Source organism: Paracoccidioides brasiliensis (genome assembly GCF_000150735.1).
Source record: "Paracoccidioides brasiliensis Pb18 unplaced genomic scaffold supercont2.5, whole genome shotgun sequence".
Classification (NCBI taxonomy): domain Eukaryota; kingdom Fungi; phylum Ascomycota; class Eurotiomycetes; order Onygenales; family Ajellomycetaceae; genus Paracoccidioides; species Paracoccidioides brasiliensis.
Window position 1 is genome coordinate 1,978,613 of NW_011371362.1, and position 14,958 is coordinate 1,993,570.

The following is a 14,958-nucleotide window of genomic DNA, read 5'->3' on the forward strand; positions in this document are numbered from 1 at the left end:
TGAACAGTTTAAAAATTAAAAAACTAGTTAATTTTAATAAATGCTTTCAAATAAAATTATTCTTAAATTGAAATTTCAAAAATTAGCTAAATTTTGAAAAAAATGTTGAAAAAATTAAATTAAATCTCAAAGTTATTCATTATTTTCTTAAAATAATTAAATCAATTAAATATAAATAATAGTTTATAAACTTATTTTTTTTATCATATTAATAATCTTCTACTGTTATATATTATATTCAAAATAATAAATGATAAATCTTTTAACTTAATGTTTTTCAATTTTAGATGAATGATTAATAAGATCTTTATAATTCTTTATAAAAATGAATTAAATAGTATTAAATATGATTGATTAATTAAAATATAAATCTATCTTATCTAGTATTTCTATATATTGATAGATTGATTTCTCCTGATCAGAAGATAGTAATTGATTAGCAGATGTTCTTTTAATGCAAGAGAAATAGTTATAAAATTGATTAATCAAATATAAATAAGAAATATTTAATTTTTTCATCAATATATTAATATTAAAATATTCAATATTGACTATGAATTCTAGAGCTTCTATGATCTTATTGTCTATTATAATATATGAAGAAGTCATTGTGTTGACTGGTTATTGAATTTTGAAGAAGGAATAGAATTTTTTTTTAAAAAAAATTCATACTGAGATGGTAGTTCACATTGAGGTGGCAGATCCTCATATGCAAGGGTCCGACCAGTGGTTGATTTCATAATCAACCACTAGGGCCCGGTTAGTCGTTGGACGCTCATTATCAACCAATAGATAGACAACTACTAAACCCATTGTAGCTTAGTGGGACCAAACCACCGAACAATCACCATATATTTTCTCCATGACAATGACTATCCTTCCTTGGAGCAAGCTCCTCTCGTATAATGTAAAACCCAACTTTGAGATTATTTCAACATGAGTAAACGCAAGCAATTGAAGGATGGCACCGTGCAGATGGGCAACACAATTAAGGCGATAGGCGAAAATGATAGCAGTAGCGAGGAGGTAAACATCTTAATCTTCTCTCTCCCTTAACCGGACACCGCCCCACCCCTTTTTTTTTTGCATATTCTTTTTAGAACACCAGTTTCTGACAGGCCTTGAGATATGATGACAGGAGTTGGATATAGTAAATGTCGACTTTGAGTGGTTCGATCCACAGCCAGCAGTAGACTTCGACGGCATCAGGAATCTCGTTCGCCAGCTGCTAGACAATGATGCGCCACTATTTGACCTCTCAACATTAACAGACCTGATACTGTCGCAACCTCTGTTAGGCTCGACGGTGAAGGTTGACGGGAATGAAAGTGACCCATTTGCATTCCTGACTGTGCTGAATCTGCAGCAGCATAAGGTGCGTACAACGTCTACTCACGACAGCCGTTACCCTCATGAAGTGTACTGCTATATGTCTATGTACTCCGTAATTCTCAATGCTAATCCCATATGTTACTTGATTATACAGGAGGTGCCCGTTATAAAAGACCTAACAAACTACCTCCAACGAAAATCTTCCTCTCCCCAATTCTCACCCCTACATGAACTCCTCTCACAGCCAACTCCACCAGCAATTGGATTGGTATTAACGGAACGACTGATCAACGTCCCTGTTGAAGTTGTTCCACCCATGTACGCCATGCTCCTAGAAGAAATAGCCTGGGCCCTTGAAGAAAACGAACCCTACAACTTCTCACACTACCTTGTTCTATCACGGACCTACGAAAAAATCAAATCAAAACTAGACGAGGAAGACGATAGGCCGCAGAAGAAGAAGAAAAAGGATGTGGATGAGAAAACCGAAACATTCTATTTTCACCCGGAAGATGAAATACTGAAAAAACATGCGCTCTGCTATGGGGGATATCAATACACGCATCAGCAGGAGGAAGGCGCATCAGACTCCAAGCGGGCGTTTCATGAATATGGGGTGCGGCCAGGGGGGCATTTGATTCTTATAGAAGCGGCGAAGTTCAAAGAGGCGGTGGTTGATTTAAAGGGATATCTAATGCCGTCATGAAGAAATGAATGACGCTCAGATTTAATTGTCTCTATCATATATAAATTCTTTCATTCCTTAAAGTTTCCGTTTCCCCCCTTATACCCTTCCCCTTCCCCACCATTTTCGCCTTAATCTTTGAAGGTACGTAACGCCGTAAACCGTCAATCGTCGTGAAATCATTGTGCCGAAATAAAGGTATATTTCTATCTATTCCTTCTACGGATATGTCTGTGATTATTCCCATTGGGTGCCATTCAGCCGCTGCATTAGATATTCCACCTCCACAATCTTCGTCATCGGAATCACGTTGTCCTGTTACGCTGTTAGTCCGAACAACCAGCACAACGATTAAATAAAATATTATGACAAACCTTATACATAGCCACAACCGCCTCAACATTAATCTTCTGGTTATCGTCGTCAGGCGTAAGAGGCCCAGAAGGATCTGTTCCGTACGCCCTTGCCTTCAGCCTGAGTCGTTCCAGTACTTTCTTCTCCACCGCGACATTGGTAATAGCCTCATGGATCCCTTCCCTATCGCCAGCCTTAATCAACTTGACAAACTTCTCAGGATCTGCCCGGAACTTTGACTCAGCCACAAACTTGCCAAAGTGTATCCGTCTCGACAACGCCTGCAGACAATTGACATCGCACGTTGCTGCAGAGCCGTAATTCTCCTGCGCCTCGCCACGATCCTCGCGGTTAAATTTCTTACAAGCCTTGGGTAGGATCTCGTTCGTGTATCGCGACTTGATTACAGAGTTGACGTTGACATCGTTGTCATGGAGGATCTTGGGGTAATCAATGGGCTGGATGATGAGCTCTTCAAGGGCATCTGGGAAAAATGGGTATTCATCTGGGGACTGGTAGCGGCGCACACGGGACTGGAGACGTTCCTGCTCACGCAGCAGGTAGTCCATAAGACTGAGGTCTGAGTTCGGGATTTTGACGCCGCCGGGGATATAGATGGTTTTGTTGAGAGGGAATTGGACACGCTCGATTAGGTGGAAGGTGATGGTATCTTCGAGACGACTGAATGAGGGGCATTAGCAGGGTACGGTAACTTTGCTGAAAGGTTTGCTATAGAGTTCTTCTGCTTCTTCCTTTTTCTTTGATTATTCCTTCTACGCTTCAGATTTCTTCGCGGAGGAGGAATACAAGGAAATACAGTCATCGGTGCGTGGTAGGGTAGATATGGTTTGAGTTGCCCACTTACATTAGCTGAAAGCGAATATTAGCAAGGTCCAAAGCTTTGGAAGCGTCAGAAAGGTCAATAACGGCATCCATTGTGTCAATGTAGCTCTGTGAAGCTGGAGAATCGAGGTGCTGATCGAAGAATACGGGTCTGGTTGGAAAGTGGGTTGGTTTATGGCTGAAGCACGTTGGATCACAAATAAGCTTATTTGGTCAAAGCATCTAATGTGCCGCTAGTAAATTAGCTAAAAGTTTCTTGCATTTCTGCTCTTGCACTCAACCTTACATACAGAGGAACATTATATTACCTCGTAAAATGTAGATAGAGCAACCATAGGTGGCCCCATTTGTTAAAAGTAAATTTATCGTCACTCCGAGTATCGACATAGAGAATAGTTGCTTCGACAATCCCAGACAAAATTCTCCAGATAGAAAAATATCTAATAATAAAGGCTGGGCCAATAGCACTCGCCGCGGCAGAGTGGTCTAGTCGAATGATTCGCGCTTCGGGCATTTTTTTTCAAAAATGCGCGAGGTCCCAGGTTCAATTCCTGGATGAGCCCAGGTTTTTTCCTTTTCAATTTTTATTTTTTCTTAATTTTTTAATTAATTTATATATAATTACTATTATTATCATTATTATTTTATATTTCTTTTAAATATTATTTTTATTAGCTATTTATTTATATTTAATTTTTTTTTTTAAATTTTTTTTATTAATCTTATTATTATTATTATTATTATTATTATTATTATTATTATTTATTAATTTATTTATTTAAAATATATTTAATTAGTAATTATCATCTTTATTTGATTAAATTATATGATTATAAAGTTTTATTTCAAAATAATATTTAATATTTTTTAAATAAAAAATATATTTATAATTTTAATTTTAATTCAGTTTTTTTTAATTTCTTTAAATAAAATAAATAACTTCTCATAAAATAAATAATATAATAGAGTATAAAATAAAATAAATTAATTAATATCTTTATAAAACTTAATTAATTTTGGAAATTTAAATTTAAAAATATTTTTATTTAAAAGTTTTTATAAAAATTGATTAGTTTTTTTAATTTTTATAATATTTAAATAAGATTTGAAAAAATAATTATTGAAAATATATTTTTTTAAAAAAATTAATATTTAGTAATTATTTTTATTATCAATTTTTAATATTTAATTTAAAAAAAATATAAAAATTAAATAAGTAAAAGATTAATTAATTCAAAAAAAATTTGATAATTTTTAAAAGTTTTTTTATTAAATTTTTATTAAATTTTTATTAAGAAAAAATATATTTAATTTTTTTTAAAAACTTTGTCAATTTTGATTTTTTTTATCATATTAAATATTCTCTCATACTGATCTCATCAAAGCTTTTTTAAATATAATAAAAAAGATATTTATAAAAAATTAAAAAATACATGATTTAAAATTGTAAAAAGTTAAGCTTTAAGAATTAGAGACTAGTCCTTCTATATAACAAAAATGAATTGCTTGAGAAAGGGAAAAAAGAATGAGATAAGAACTCAAGCTTAAGTGAGCTTGTGTAGCATGATCATATGTGCATTTGCAAATGATGACTAGGCTGAGTCAGTCAGTCATAGTGAATTTAGAGATTCAATCTCTTATAATACTTCTCTTCTCCCTCTTTGTTACAGGTCTTTACAACTATTTAAAGTCCTCTTTATATTTAATTTTACCTGCTAAAAAGCCTCTCAAGCATTCAAAGCCTTCACTTCTTGTAGAAGACTTACATCATTCTATGTAGACTTAGCCCAATCTACTCATTTAATAAAATATTGTTTTTTTCTCTGATAGATTCATTCACTTTGAATTTTCTCAATCTTAAACTCAGATTCTTTTGAGGTCTCTATAGTGAGTGACTGTCAGTCAGTTTGTCTCAAACTATGCAGAAGATCTGTTATCACAGCATGTAAAAGCTTTACATTAAAGACATTGTAAATGCTGAGTAAAATATTCAATCAGTAAGTATGAGATTCCATCTTTTCTAGCATAGTATATTGATTGTATTTCACATTCAGCTTCTTGCAAAGATGATTAGTTCTCATATTCTCTAAGCTCAATCAGATCTTATCTTCAGATTGAAAGCTTGAAGCTGAGTTTCTTTATCTATTCACATATTTCTCTTGAAATTGCTGAGCATCTGTCATTTTTACTTAAGCTCACTTCAATACTTTACAGATCTTTTTTATATAATCATCTGCAAACTCAATGAAATTATGAGACATTTCAACAGAAGGTGTATCAGCTATATCAATGAAAAAGATATGAAAAAGATGTGTTAAAAGAAATGAGCTCATGTCTGTTGAGACAGCATCTCTATTATTGATGACTAGCTCTGCTAGAGAGTATCATTTACATCAGTCATTTTGTTGAAAGCTAATGTACTTGTGTAGATAGATTTTCAAAGTCTGATTCATTCACTTTGTAGCTCTGTCAGTCTCTAAGTGATAGACTATGAAGAGTCATTTTTTAATACCTAATTTCTCACATATCTGAGTTCAAAACATGCTTGTGAAAGCTGATCCTCAATCTGAAACTATCATCTTAGAGATATCATATTGAGAGATGATGTTGCAAAGAAACACTTTAACTATCATCTTCACATCAGTTTTCTTAACTGCTTTTAATATAATTCTCTTGATCAGTCTATCTATTATAACTATGATGTTCATGTATTCTTTAAAGCTTGATAAGTTTATGATAAAGTCTATGAAAAGCTTCTGCCATATGTGTTCAGAAATGAGGAGAGGCTTAAGCAGTTTTTGATGTTAATCTCTTCATGCAGTGTTTGATTTGCAAAGATGACAGTTTCTGATCATTCTTCTCACATCAGCAGCATAGCCTGACCAGTAGAACTTATGTCTTAGAACTTCTACTGTTTGCTCTCACTCAGAATGATTGATAAGAGGTGAGTTATAAGCTTCATGCACTAATCTGATTTAAAAAGATTCAAAGTCTGGCATTCACTTATGATCTTGAAAAAGAAGCTCTCTGTTCTTGTTTAAAGAGCACTCAAAGACAGATTTTAATGCTAAGTTCAGAAGAAAATCTGAATTTTTTCTCATGAAGAGTTTGCTTCAGATACTGCAGAATCTTGTCATTTTTGTGAGCCTCATTTCACTGAGCTTGAAGAGACATCTCAGGTTTCACACTGGCAGTGATCACTATTGGTTTCATTCCAGATGCTAGTATGTTAAACTTAAGTAGTTGAGCTTGCCTCTGCTTGATCCTCTCTGTGAGAACATTTAGAGTGAATGAACTGAGTGTCAAAAAAAAGTGTGAGAAGCTCTATAACTAGAATCATAAGAGGGTAGATATATAGACATGGTGAGCATTATAGAAGGAAGAGAATGATGATGGATGAAAATGTATGTATAGAATTAAATAATAGCTAATCACTGAATCTCTTCAAAAATTTTAGAGATTCAGAGTGTTTATATACATGAATAAGTAGTAATAGATTTTATCTCTAGTCTTTCATGAAAGAGGAAATTTAGTAATGTAATGGTCTGATTCCTCATGAAGTGCTGATCCTATCCTTCAGGAAGTGCTGATTTTAAAGAACTGATTTTTGAGAGATGCTGATTTTAAGGTGCTTTGATAAGTGATGTGCGGAGGTAAGCACTTTAATAAGCAGTGTGGTAAGCAGTGTGAGGGCAAGGAGCTAGCCTAGAGAGTCTTGGCATCACACTCTCATCATCAGCACTCTGTGACATGTTTTGCTCTTTTCATGATATAGCATCTGATCTGATGTTCAACTTCTTTAGCTGATAATCAATTCTGAAGTTGGATCAATAGAGAATATCCATCTAATGTAGCTGTCTTTTGTTTTGTCTGTGTGTAGTTACGAAGTATTCTAGATTCTTATGATCTGTGAGAATCTTGAATTCCTTTACACTTTGTAGCTAAGAATCTTATTTCTTTAAACACTCAATTATTGCTAATGACTTCTTATCATGAATCTCATAGTTGTATTCTGCAGGTGAATGCTTGCAAAAGAAGAAGGCACATGAGTGTAGAATGCTCTGCTCATTATATTGTAGCAGCACTTTTTCTGAGATGTAATGTGATGTCAAAACTCTCTAGACTAGCTCCTTGCCCTCACACTGCTTATCACACTGCTTACTAAAGTGCTTACCTCCTCACATTGCTTATCAAAGCACTTTAGAATCAGCATCTCTAAAGAATCAGCACTTCTCAAAAATCAGTTCTTTAGAATCAGCATTTTCTGAAGAATAAAATCAGCACTTCATGAGAAATCAGACTATTATATTACTAAATTCTCCCTTTCATGAAAGACTAGAGATAAAATCTATTGCTACTCATTCATGTATATAAACACTCTGAATCCTCAAAGTTCTTGAAGGAATTCAGTGATTAGCTACTATTTGATTCTATACATACATTTTCATTCATTGTTATTCTCTTTCTTCTGTAACACTCACTGCATCTATATACCTACCCTCTTACAATCCTAGTTATAGAGCTTCTCACACTTTCTTTTGATACTCAGTTCATTCACTCTAAGTGTACTCACAGTTTTTAACCACTTTAAAAGAGGTTGTTTGTTAAGTCTATAACAATGAGTTCAAAACATAACTTATAAATCAACACCTCACACACAACATTTAATGAAGAAGCATGTGTAGAAGAAACTCTCTATGAAAAATCACCAAGTTTGACTTCAGAAAGAAATATTGAAGCATCTCACACATCAGTTGATAAAGAGATTCAGATAGTTCAACAAGAACAAGAACATCAAGAAATATACAAGAAAGTTCTTGAACTACAACAACAATGCCAATCTCACTTATCCCAAGCCTCATCCCGCGCCAATTTGAAAACTCTCAAATGAGTTTAAGGCAAAAAGTCTCAAGGAACTAGACGACTTTACCTCCTCAAGCCTTGTCTTCTATGCTTATCAAGAACAGTACTTTGAGAATAATGATGAACATAAGATTCTTGAAGCAACAACACATTTTGATGTCAAACTACAGTAAAAATAACAACAATACTACCTCAAACTGAAGACATCAATTACCTGGGATGAATTCTATAACTGGATTCATGCTAAGATCATTGACCTAGACAAGACAAGCCAGGACTATGAGTTGAAGTATCAGACATTAAGACAATCTGAAGATCAAACTGTTCATGACTTTATATCCACTCTTCAGTCAATTAAGAGCCACCTTCTTGAGAAATATAGTGATTATCAGCAAAAAATGCATCTATTTAACAAGATTTTATCCTCTCTTCATGTAGAATTTGAGAAATATGCAGTCAAATTACATGATCTCTTCTATGATGCTTTTATCACAAAACTGAGCATTGTGAAGAGCAACATTCTGAAGACTACACAACAAAAGAGTGCTACTCACAGAAAAGATTCACATGATGATACATCAACAGCATTCAAAAAGAAAAGCTGGAAATGCAAGAAGCACTCTGACATCTGATGTGATGTTCATCAAAGCTCTACACACTTCAATGCAGACTGCAAGGCTTAGAAGGACAAGAACAAGCTTTCTGAAGATAAATTCTCAACTTCAAAGCCTTCATCAAAACCCTCTTTCAAATCAAATTCTAAAGAGTCAAAAAAATAAATAAAAAGTGTTATCCATGCTGCAATGACAACTCTTAACACTCTCAAAAGTCAGCAATCACTAAGTCTATTCTTTTTTCTTTCTGTTCAAATTTCAACACTTACAGAAGACACATCAATTCTCACCCTTATAGATTTTGAAGTTCAGGCAAATTTTATCAGTGAATTCTGGGCCAAATCACACAAATTGCAACCAACAGAGCACACATCATGCAGAATAGAGGGGTTTGATGATCATCAAACACACTCATTTGAAACCATTGATCTAGAGATAGAAGTCTCAGATAGCAAGAAAACTACAGTCAAAAAACCTCACTTCTTTCATATTGTCAAACTTTCAGACTATGACATGATATTAGAATTTCCCTGGCTCAAACAACTCAATTCTCTCATTGATTGAAAAGATGGAGAATTCTATTTCTGTTAAAAATCAAACAATCAAAAGATAACCCTGAGTGCAACAGATGCTGCTAATGAATTACTCACTGATGCCTCTGTCTATGTACTTACAATAGTATTTGCCTCAATCTCACAAGCCTCTGACCCTCTCATCAGAACCTCCAGGGACTCTGCATTCACCTCTGAGCTTCATGTCAGAGGACCTCAGGCCTCTGTACTAGCCCTTGGGTCTTTTTCTGAAATTTCAACAATTTTAGAAGATAATCTACTCACAAATACAACTTTTATTGATGACCTGTCTGACTATGCTCAATCATATGTGCATCTTTTCTCTGAAGAGAGTGTGTCCAATGCATCTGTACCTGATACAGAGCACTCAATTGATCTTGAGAAAGAAGTCAAACTCTCATTTATGCCTATTTACAATCTCTCTGAAACAGAGTTGAAAACTCTTCAGAACTACTTGAATAATGCATTGAAAAAAGACTGAATATCTCCTTCTCAGAGCTCTGCAGATGTTTGTATTGACTTATTCAACTGACTAATATATGCTCCACTTCCCATTCATTTTCTCCATTTATCTCAATTGAATCTGGTGGTTTGACAGCCTGCTCTGGTAGAGGGTCTCTTGAATCTTTGTGCAGCTTGTCTGAAGAGAAGATTGAATGAATTTTCATGATTGTGAGGAGGTTCAGTCTATAGACATTGCTCATCCTCTCTAGAATTCTGAAGAGGTCTGTGTTCTATGCTGTCAGCTTACAGCTTGATCAGTCAATTCTGTATGATTTCAATGTCAAGTAGACAAAATCTCTCACTATGAAGTCAGGTTCTCAGTGATGTCTGTCAGTCTGCCTCTTCATCTGTTTCTGTGCTGTCTTCATATTCTTGCCTGTTCACTTCCAGATCTCTTTCATCTGTTTAACAAAGTTTTGAGCAGCTCTTCAATTTGTTCTCTCCCCTGCCCTTAGTTCTCTTGGCAGAGACCTCCAGTCAAATGATGTTCATGACTCATATTCATTTGCAGCTAGAAAGGGGGAGATCTCAGTGAAGGTGTTTGAAATGACTGCAGAAGCATAATCTATAATGAGTAATCACTCATCTCAGTCATTTTGATAGTAATTAACATATGGGTGATGGCATGTGACAATATATTGATTTGTTGCCTCTGTCTGCCCATCTGTCTATGTGTGATGTGCTGTTGAAAGTTTCAACTTTATGCCTAGAATTTCTGTGAACTCATTTCAGAAGTTTGATATGAACTGAGGGCCACAGTCAGAGACAATCAAGTCTGGTGCCCCATTATAGAAATAGTAGAATCAGATGAATAATCAAGCCAGCTCACAGACTGTAACTTCACAGATGATAAAAACTGAAATTGCCTTCTTGCTTAATCAGCAGACTATAACTAGAATGACATCACAGCCACTTTTGCTCTTTGACACATCCATGAAATTCATTGTGATATGCTGCCATGCCTGTTCTGATATTGATAGCAGCTTTAGCAGGCTGAGGGCTTTGTCCCTTGAGATCTTATTAACTCAGCATGTATGACAGTTCTGAACATAGTGTAAGACATCCATCTGCCAGATGGTTCATCAATAGTGGAGATGAACCAGGGCCAGGGTCTTTTATCCCTCTGAGTATGTTGTTGATATCTGATCATGAATTTTCTTTAGCAGAGCAGCTATAAGAGTTTCTTTCTGAACAGACACTATCAATCTTCCATGGTAGAGCAACATATTATCCTTCATTGTATAGGGGCTATTCTCCTCTCCTACTTGCTGCTGCAGGGGTTCAATTGAGATGATTGTCTTGTTTAAAGACACTATGCATTTAGCAATGTTCTCTTTCTCTGAGAAGTTGATGCTAGCAATATTCATAGAGAAAGTGATCTGAGAATCAAGGGTCTCTGATTCTAGAAGAATCTGCATACAGCTGTTCTGTTTCTTCTTAATCTGCTCAGACCTGCTCAGTGCATCTGCTAGCAGATTGGTCTTATCTGATTGATACTTAATTTCAAAATAGAAATTGGAAAGAAATTCTGTCCAGCAGGTCTGACATGCATTCAGCTTTTTGATTGTCATGAAGTATTCCAGTGCATGATGATCAGTGAAAATCTTGAATTATTCTTCTCATTGTAGTCTCTCAAGCTCAGCTCATTACTTCTGCAATGCTCAGATGACTGCAAGCATTTTCTTGTCATGAATCTCATAGTTGAGCTCTGCACCATTCATTGACTTGAAGTAAAAGACCATAGAGTGTCAAAGATTATCATTCAATCTTTGACTCAATATCCCAGCCATCACTCCATCTGAAACATCAGTCTCAATGTGGGTTTCACATCCAGGATCAAAGTAATGTAGAGTTGGAGCCTCCACCAGCTGCTTTTTCAGTTTCTCAAAAACTAATTAACATTCTGATGTCCACATGAATGGAACTGTCTTCTTTGTCAACTGGTATAGTGATTTTGCAATTCAGCTATAGTTTCTTATAAATCACTGATAGAAGTTGTCAAATTCTAGAAATGATTGAACATCTTTTACTGTGGTTGAGATCTGTCACTTTGTGATGACAGTAATCTTCTCAGAGTCTGTCTCAATTCCCTCTGTGATAATGATAAATCTCAGATATCTTGTTCTCTGAACAGCAAACTCACATTTCTGAATACTAGCTTGCAAGTCTGCTGTCTTTAATCAGTTCAGTATCAGGTTCATTTGCTGCTTGTGTTCTTTGAGAGTCCTGCTGTAGATTAGAAGGTCATCCATGAATGCTGTCATGAACTTGTCCAGATAGTCAAAGAAGATACTGTTGACAAACTGTTGAAAGCAGACAGAGGTATTTGTAAGGCTGAAGGGGACCATCTGATATTTATAGATCCTGTAGCGGGTTCTAAAGATGATCAGATTCTCTGACTTAGAGTTCATTCAAATGCAATGAAACCTCTGCTGAATGTCCAGCTTTGTAAAGTATTTTGCTCTGTTGAATCAATCCATCAGCTTGTCTATTAAAGGCAAGGAATATTGATTTTGTTTGATCATAGCATTCAGCTTGTGAAAGTCAACACAGAATTGTAGCTTCTTCCCACTACAAGCAATCAGAATTGAGGAGATGTAGAGGGCTGAACTTGAAATGACAAAGTTCTTTGTTAGATTGATTTCAAAATAGGTCTTCATTGCTTCTAGTTCCTCCAGATTCATTTTATATATAGGTGCATGTCCAATGTTCTGAATGAGGTCAGTGTCAGACTGGAGCTCTATTTTAAAATTAATGTTCTTTTGTAGAGGAGGTAATTCATCTGATGCTTTCTTTGAGAAACAGTCCTCTCAGCCTTTCAATCATTCTGATAAGTTGCTGATCAGCTTCTCATCAGACTCCTCCTCAGCTCTCACTAAACTCCACTTCTCCTCAAGCTGTTTATCAATTTTATACAAACTGGTTATGAAGACTGTTGAGTTCTTGTTCTTTGTATAATCATGAAAAGAAGCAGTTTCAATGAAGTTCATATTCATCATCTGTGGTGCTGTCTCCTCCCAGGTTGATCTCTGCCTTGTCTTAAGTGTCATGACTGAGCTGGTCTCTTTCAATCTGCAGAGCTGAGTCTGATGCTCCTGTCTGATCTTCTTGTCCAGTTTGATTTCTTTTTATTTTGCATCTGTCTGATGCTCAGACTTAGAGTCTGAATGCTTCAGTATTGATTGGAGCACTATCTTCAGCATCAGCTCCACCATCTGTTCAGAGATAGACTGTTCACTCAGTCAAATCAGATGTTGATTTTTAACATCAAGCCATATATTCTGTGCTGCCAACCACTTTCATCCCAGGATGACAGAGTACTGGCCTAGGTTCATCACCAGCAGAAGAACATTCTGGAATCTCCAGCCATCCACTCAGAGGTTTAAGATCAATGTGCAGTCTATCACCCTGTCAGAGACACCATTGTATCCTTTCATGTGGCATTTGAATAGGAGTTTCTGAAACTTTCTATTGAAAAATCTCATCAATTTTATAGCATATCAGATATCAATAAAATTCACATCATTTGCTTCAATATCAGTGAGAGAATTTGTAGAAGTAGCAATTCCATTGTAGGCTAATTTAATTGAGACATTAAAGCTCTTTCTCTCAATCAAGTTCTTCATCTCAAATCTCTCACAGACTATTGAACTATCTGAGATGAAGTCTTCTTTCAGACTCACTCTTTTTCTGAATCTGCTAAAGACTCAGAAGTGTCATTCTCTGTGAGCTCAGTGATCATCTGTTGGAACTTCTGCTTCACAGAGCAGTTTCTGACAATGTGATCTTTCTTCTTGCAGTAGTAGCACTGAATATCTAAATGAGCACTCAAGGCTTTCTTTATGATAGAGGATTTTGTGGCTGAGATGCTGTGAGAAGTTTGACTGTCAGAGATCTGCAGAGTGTTTTATTTGAAAATATTAAATTCATTTTCCCACAAGCTTTTTGACTTCTGAGTGGCATTGATTGTTTGAAGAATGTGAGCTGTCTGAGCACAAATTTTCTGAAACTCAGCATATGTATTGATGATTGCATTGACTACTGCCACTGTCCTCTGAAGATCAAAAAACAGCTTGTCATTGAAGTCTGTCTTGTAGTTCTCTTTGACAATCTTGACCTCATCTGCCAGATGTAAGAATTTTGTGACAAATTCATGATAATTGTCCTCATTGCACATAATCAGCTTGTGATAATCACTCTTGACATTTTGCAGCTTGTTAGCATTCTCATATATTGACTTGAGATGCTCAAATATCTCTTCTGCAGTCTGATATCACTCAGAGTGGTTCTCTTTCATACAGAGCACAATGTGATGTGCTGTGTCCTCATCAATTCAGTTTTCAATGTATGCAATCTTCATGTGTTCAATAGAATAGTGGTCAGCATTCTTCTGGAGCTTATTCTTTATCTGGAAGAGTCAGTGTTCAAATTTTGACTTCTTGTCATCAGTGAGATGTTTTGAGTCATCAATTTTGACAGATCTCCAGGTAGTCTCAGAGGGAATGATCTTTTGACTTGCTGCTTGATTGCTCACTGTCATGCATATCAGAGTGTGATTAAGTTCATCACATTCAGCAATTAGCTCATCAATCTGACTTTGCTTGACAGCAGTCTGGTCAGTGATGTTGTTTCATTCCATCCTCAGATGTGTGATTGTATCTCTCAATGTTTTTTCATCATCAAAAATGCTGTCAAAAATTGCTGCTAACTCTTTGTAAATATGATTCTTGTTTGAGTGAATCATCTGTTTGAATTCTTCAAGTGAGATCTGTGATTGATCAGTTGACCTATTTAGAACATATCACCAGTCTCTTTTGATCTTTTCAGAGAACTGGAAGACTGGGATGGCCATTCTGATCTGAGTCTCTCTGATGATTAGAGAGGATGAGATGAGTTGTTGTTGTATGTTATGCTGTCAGATTCTTGCTAAGCAGATTCTACTCAATTCTGAGTAGAAGAGATAGGATGAAGCTTAGTATTATATTAGAGAGTGAATGTGAGCTGCATAAGAAGGAAACTCTCTGTGTTGCTAACTGCTATATAATGAAATACTAAGCTTGATGGGATGAAAGAGGTGCTGGGGCCTGCCTGGGTTATAACCACCCACATGGTCATTTGATCACGTGAGAATATTTGGCCTAATCGGGCGCCGAGCTTAATCCGACGTCGAGTCTAACCGGGCATCGGGCCT

General features: G+C 35.7%; 2 protein-coding genes and 1 non-coding gene across 3 annotated transcripts; 2 read left to right on the top strand and 1 right to left on the bottom strand.

Moving 5' to 3' along the window:
* Nucleotides 1-936: 936 nt before the first annotated feature.
* PADG_05057 (protein-transporting protein BCP1) lies at nt 937-2,038 on the top strand (the record flags this gene model as incomplete). Its single annotated transcript, XM_010762183.1, has 3 exons — nt 937-1,026; nt 1,139-1,375; nt 1,487-2,038. The coding sequence occupies 3 exons, from the start codon at nt 937-939 to the stop codon at nt 2,036-2,038; spliced, it is 879 nt and encodes a 292-aa protein (XP_010760485.1).
* Nucleotides 2,039-2,254: 216 nt separating this feature from the next.
* On the bottom strand, nt 2,255-3,307 carry PADG_05058 (chorismate mutase; the record flags this gene model as incomplete). The annotated part of the gene is made up of 3 exons (XM_010762184.1): nt 2,255-2,332; nt 2,392-3,052; nt 3,237-3,307. The coding sequence occupies 3 exons, from the start codon at nt 3,305-3,307 to the stop codon at nt 2,255-2,257; spliced, it is 810 nt and encodes a 269-aa protein (XP_010760486.1).
* Nucleotides 3,308-3,689: 382 nt separating this feature from the next.
* On the top strand, nt 3,690-3,777 carry PADG_11866. The gene has a single exon. It is a non-coding gene; the product is annotated as a tRNA-Pro (tRNA).
* Nucleotides 3,778-14,958: the final 11,181 nt, after the last annotated feature.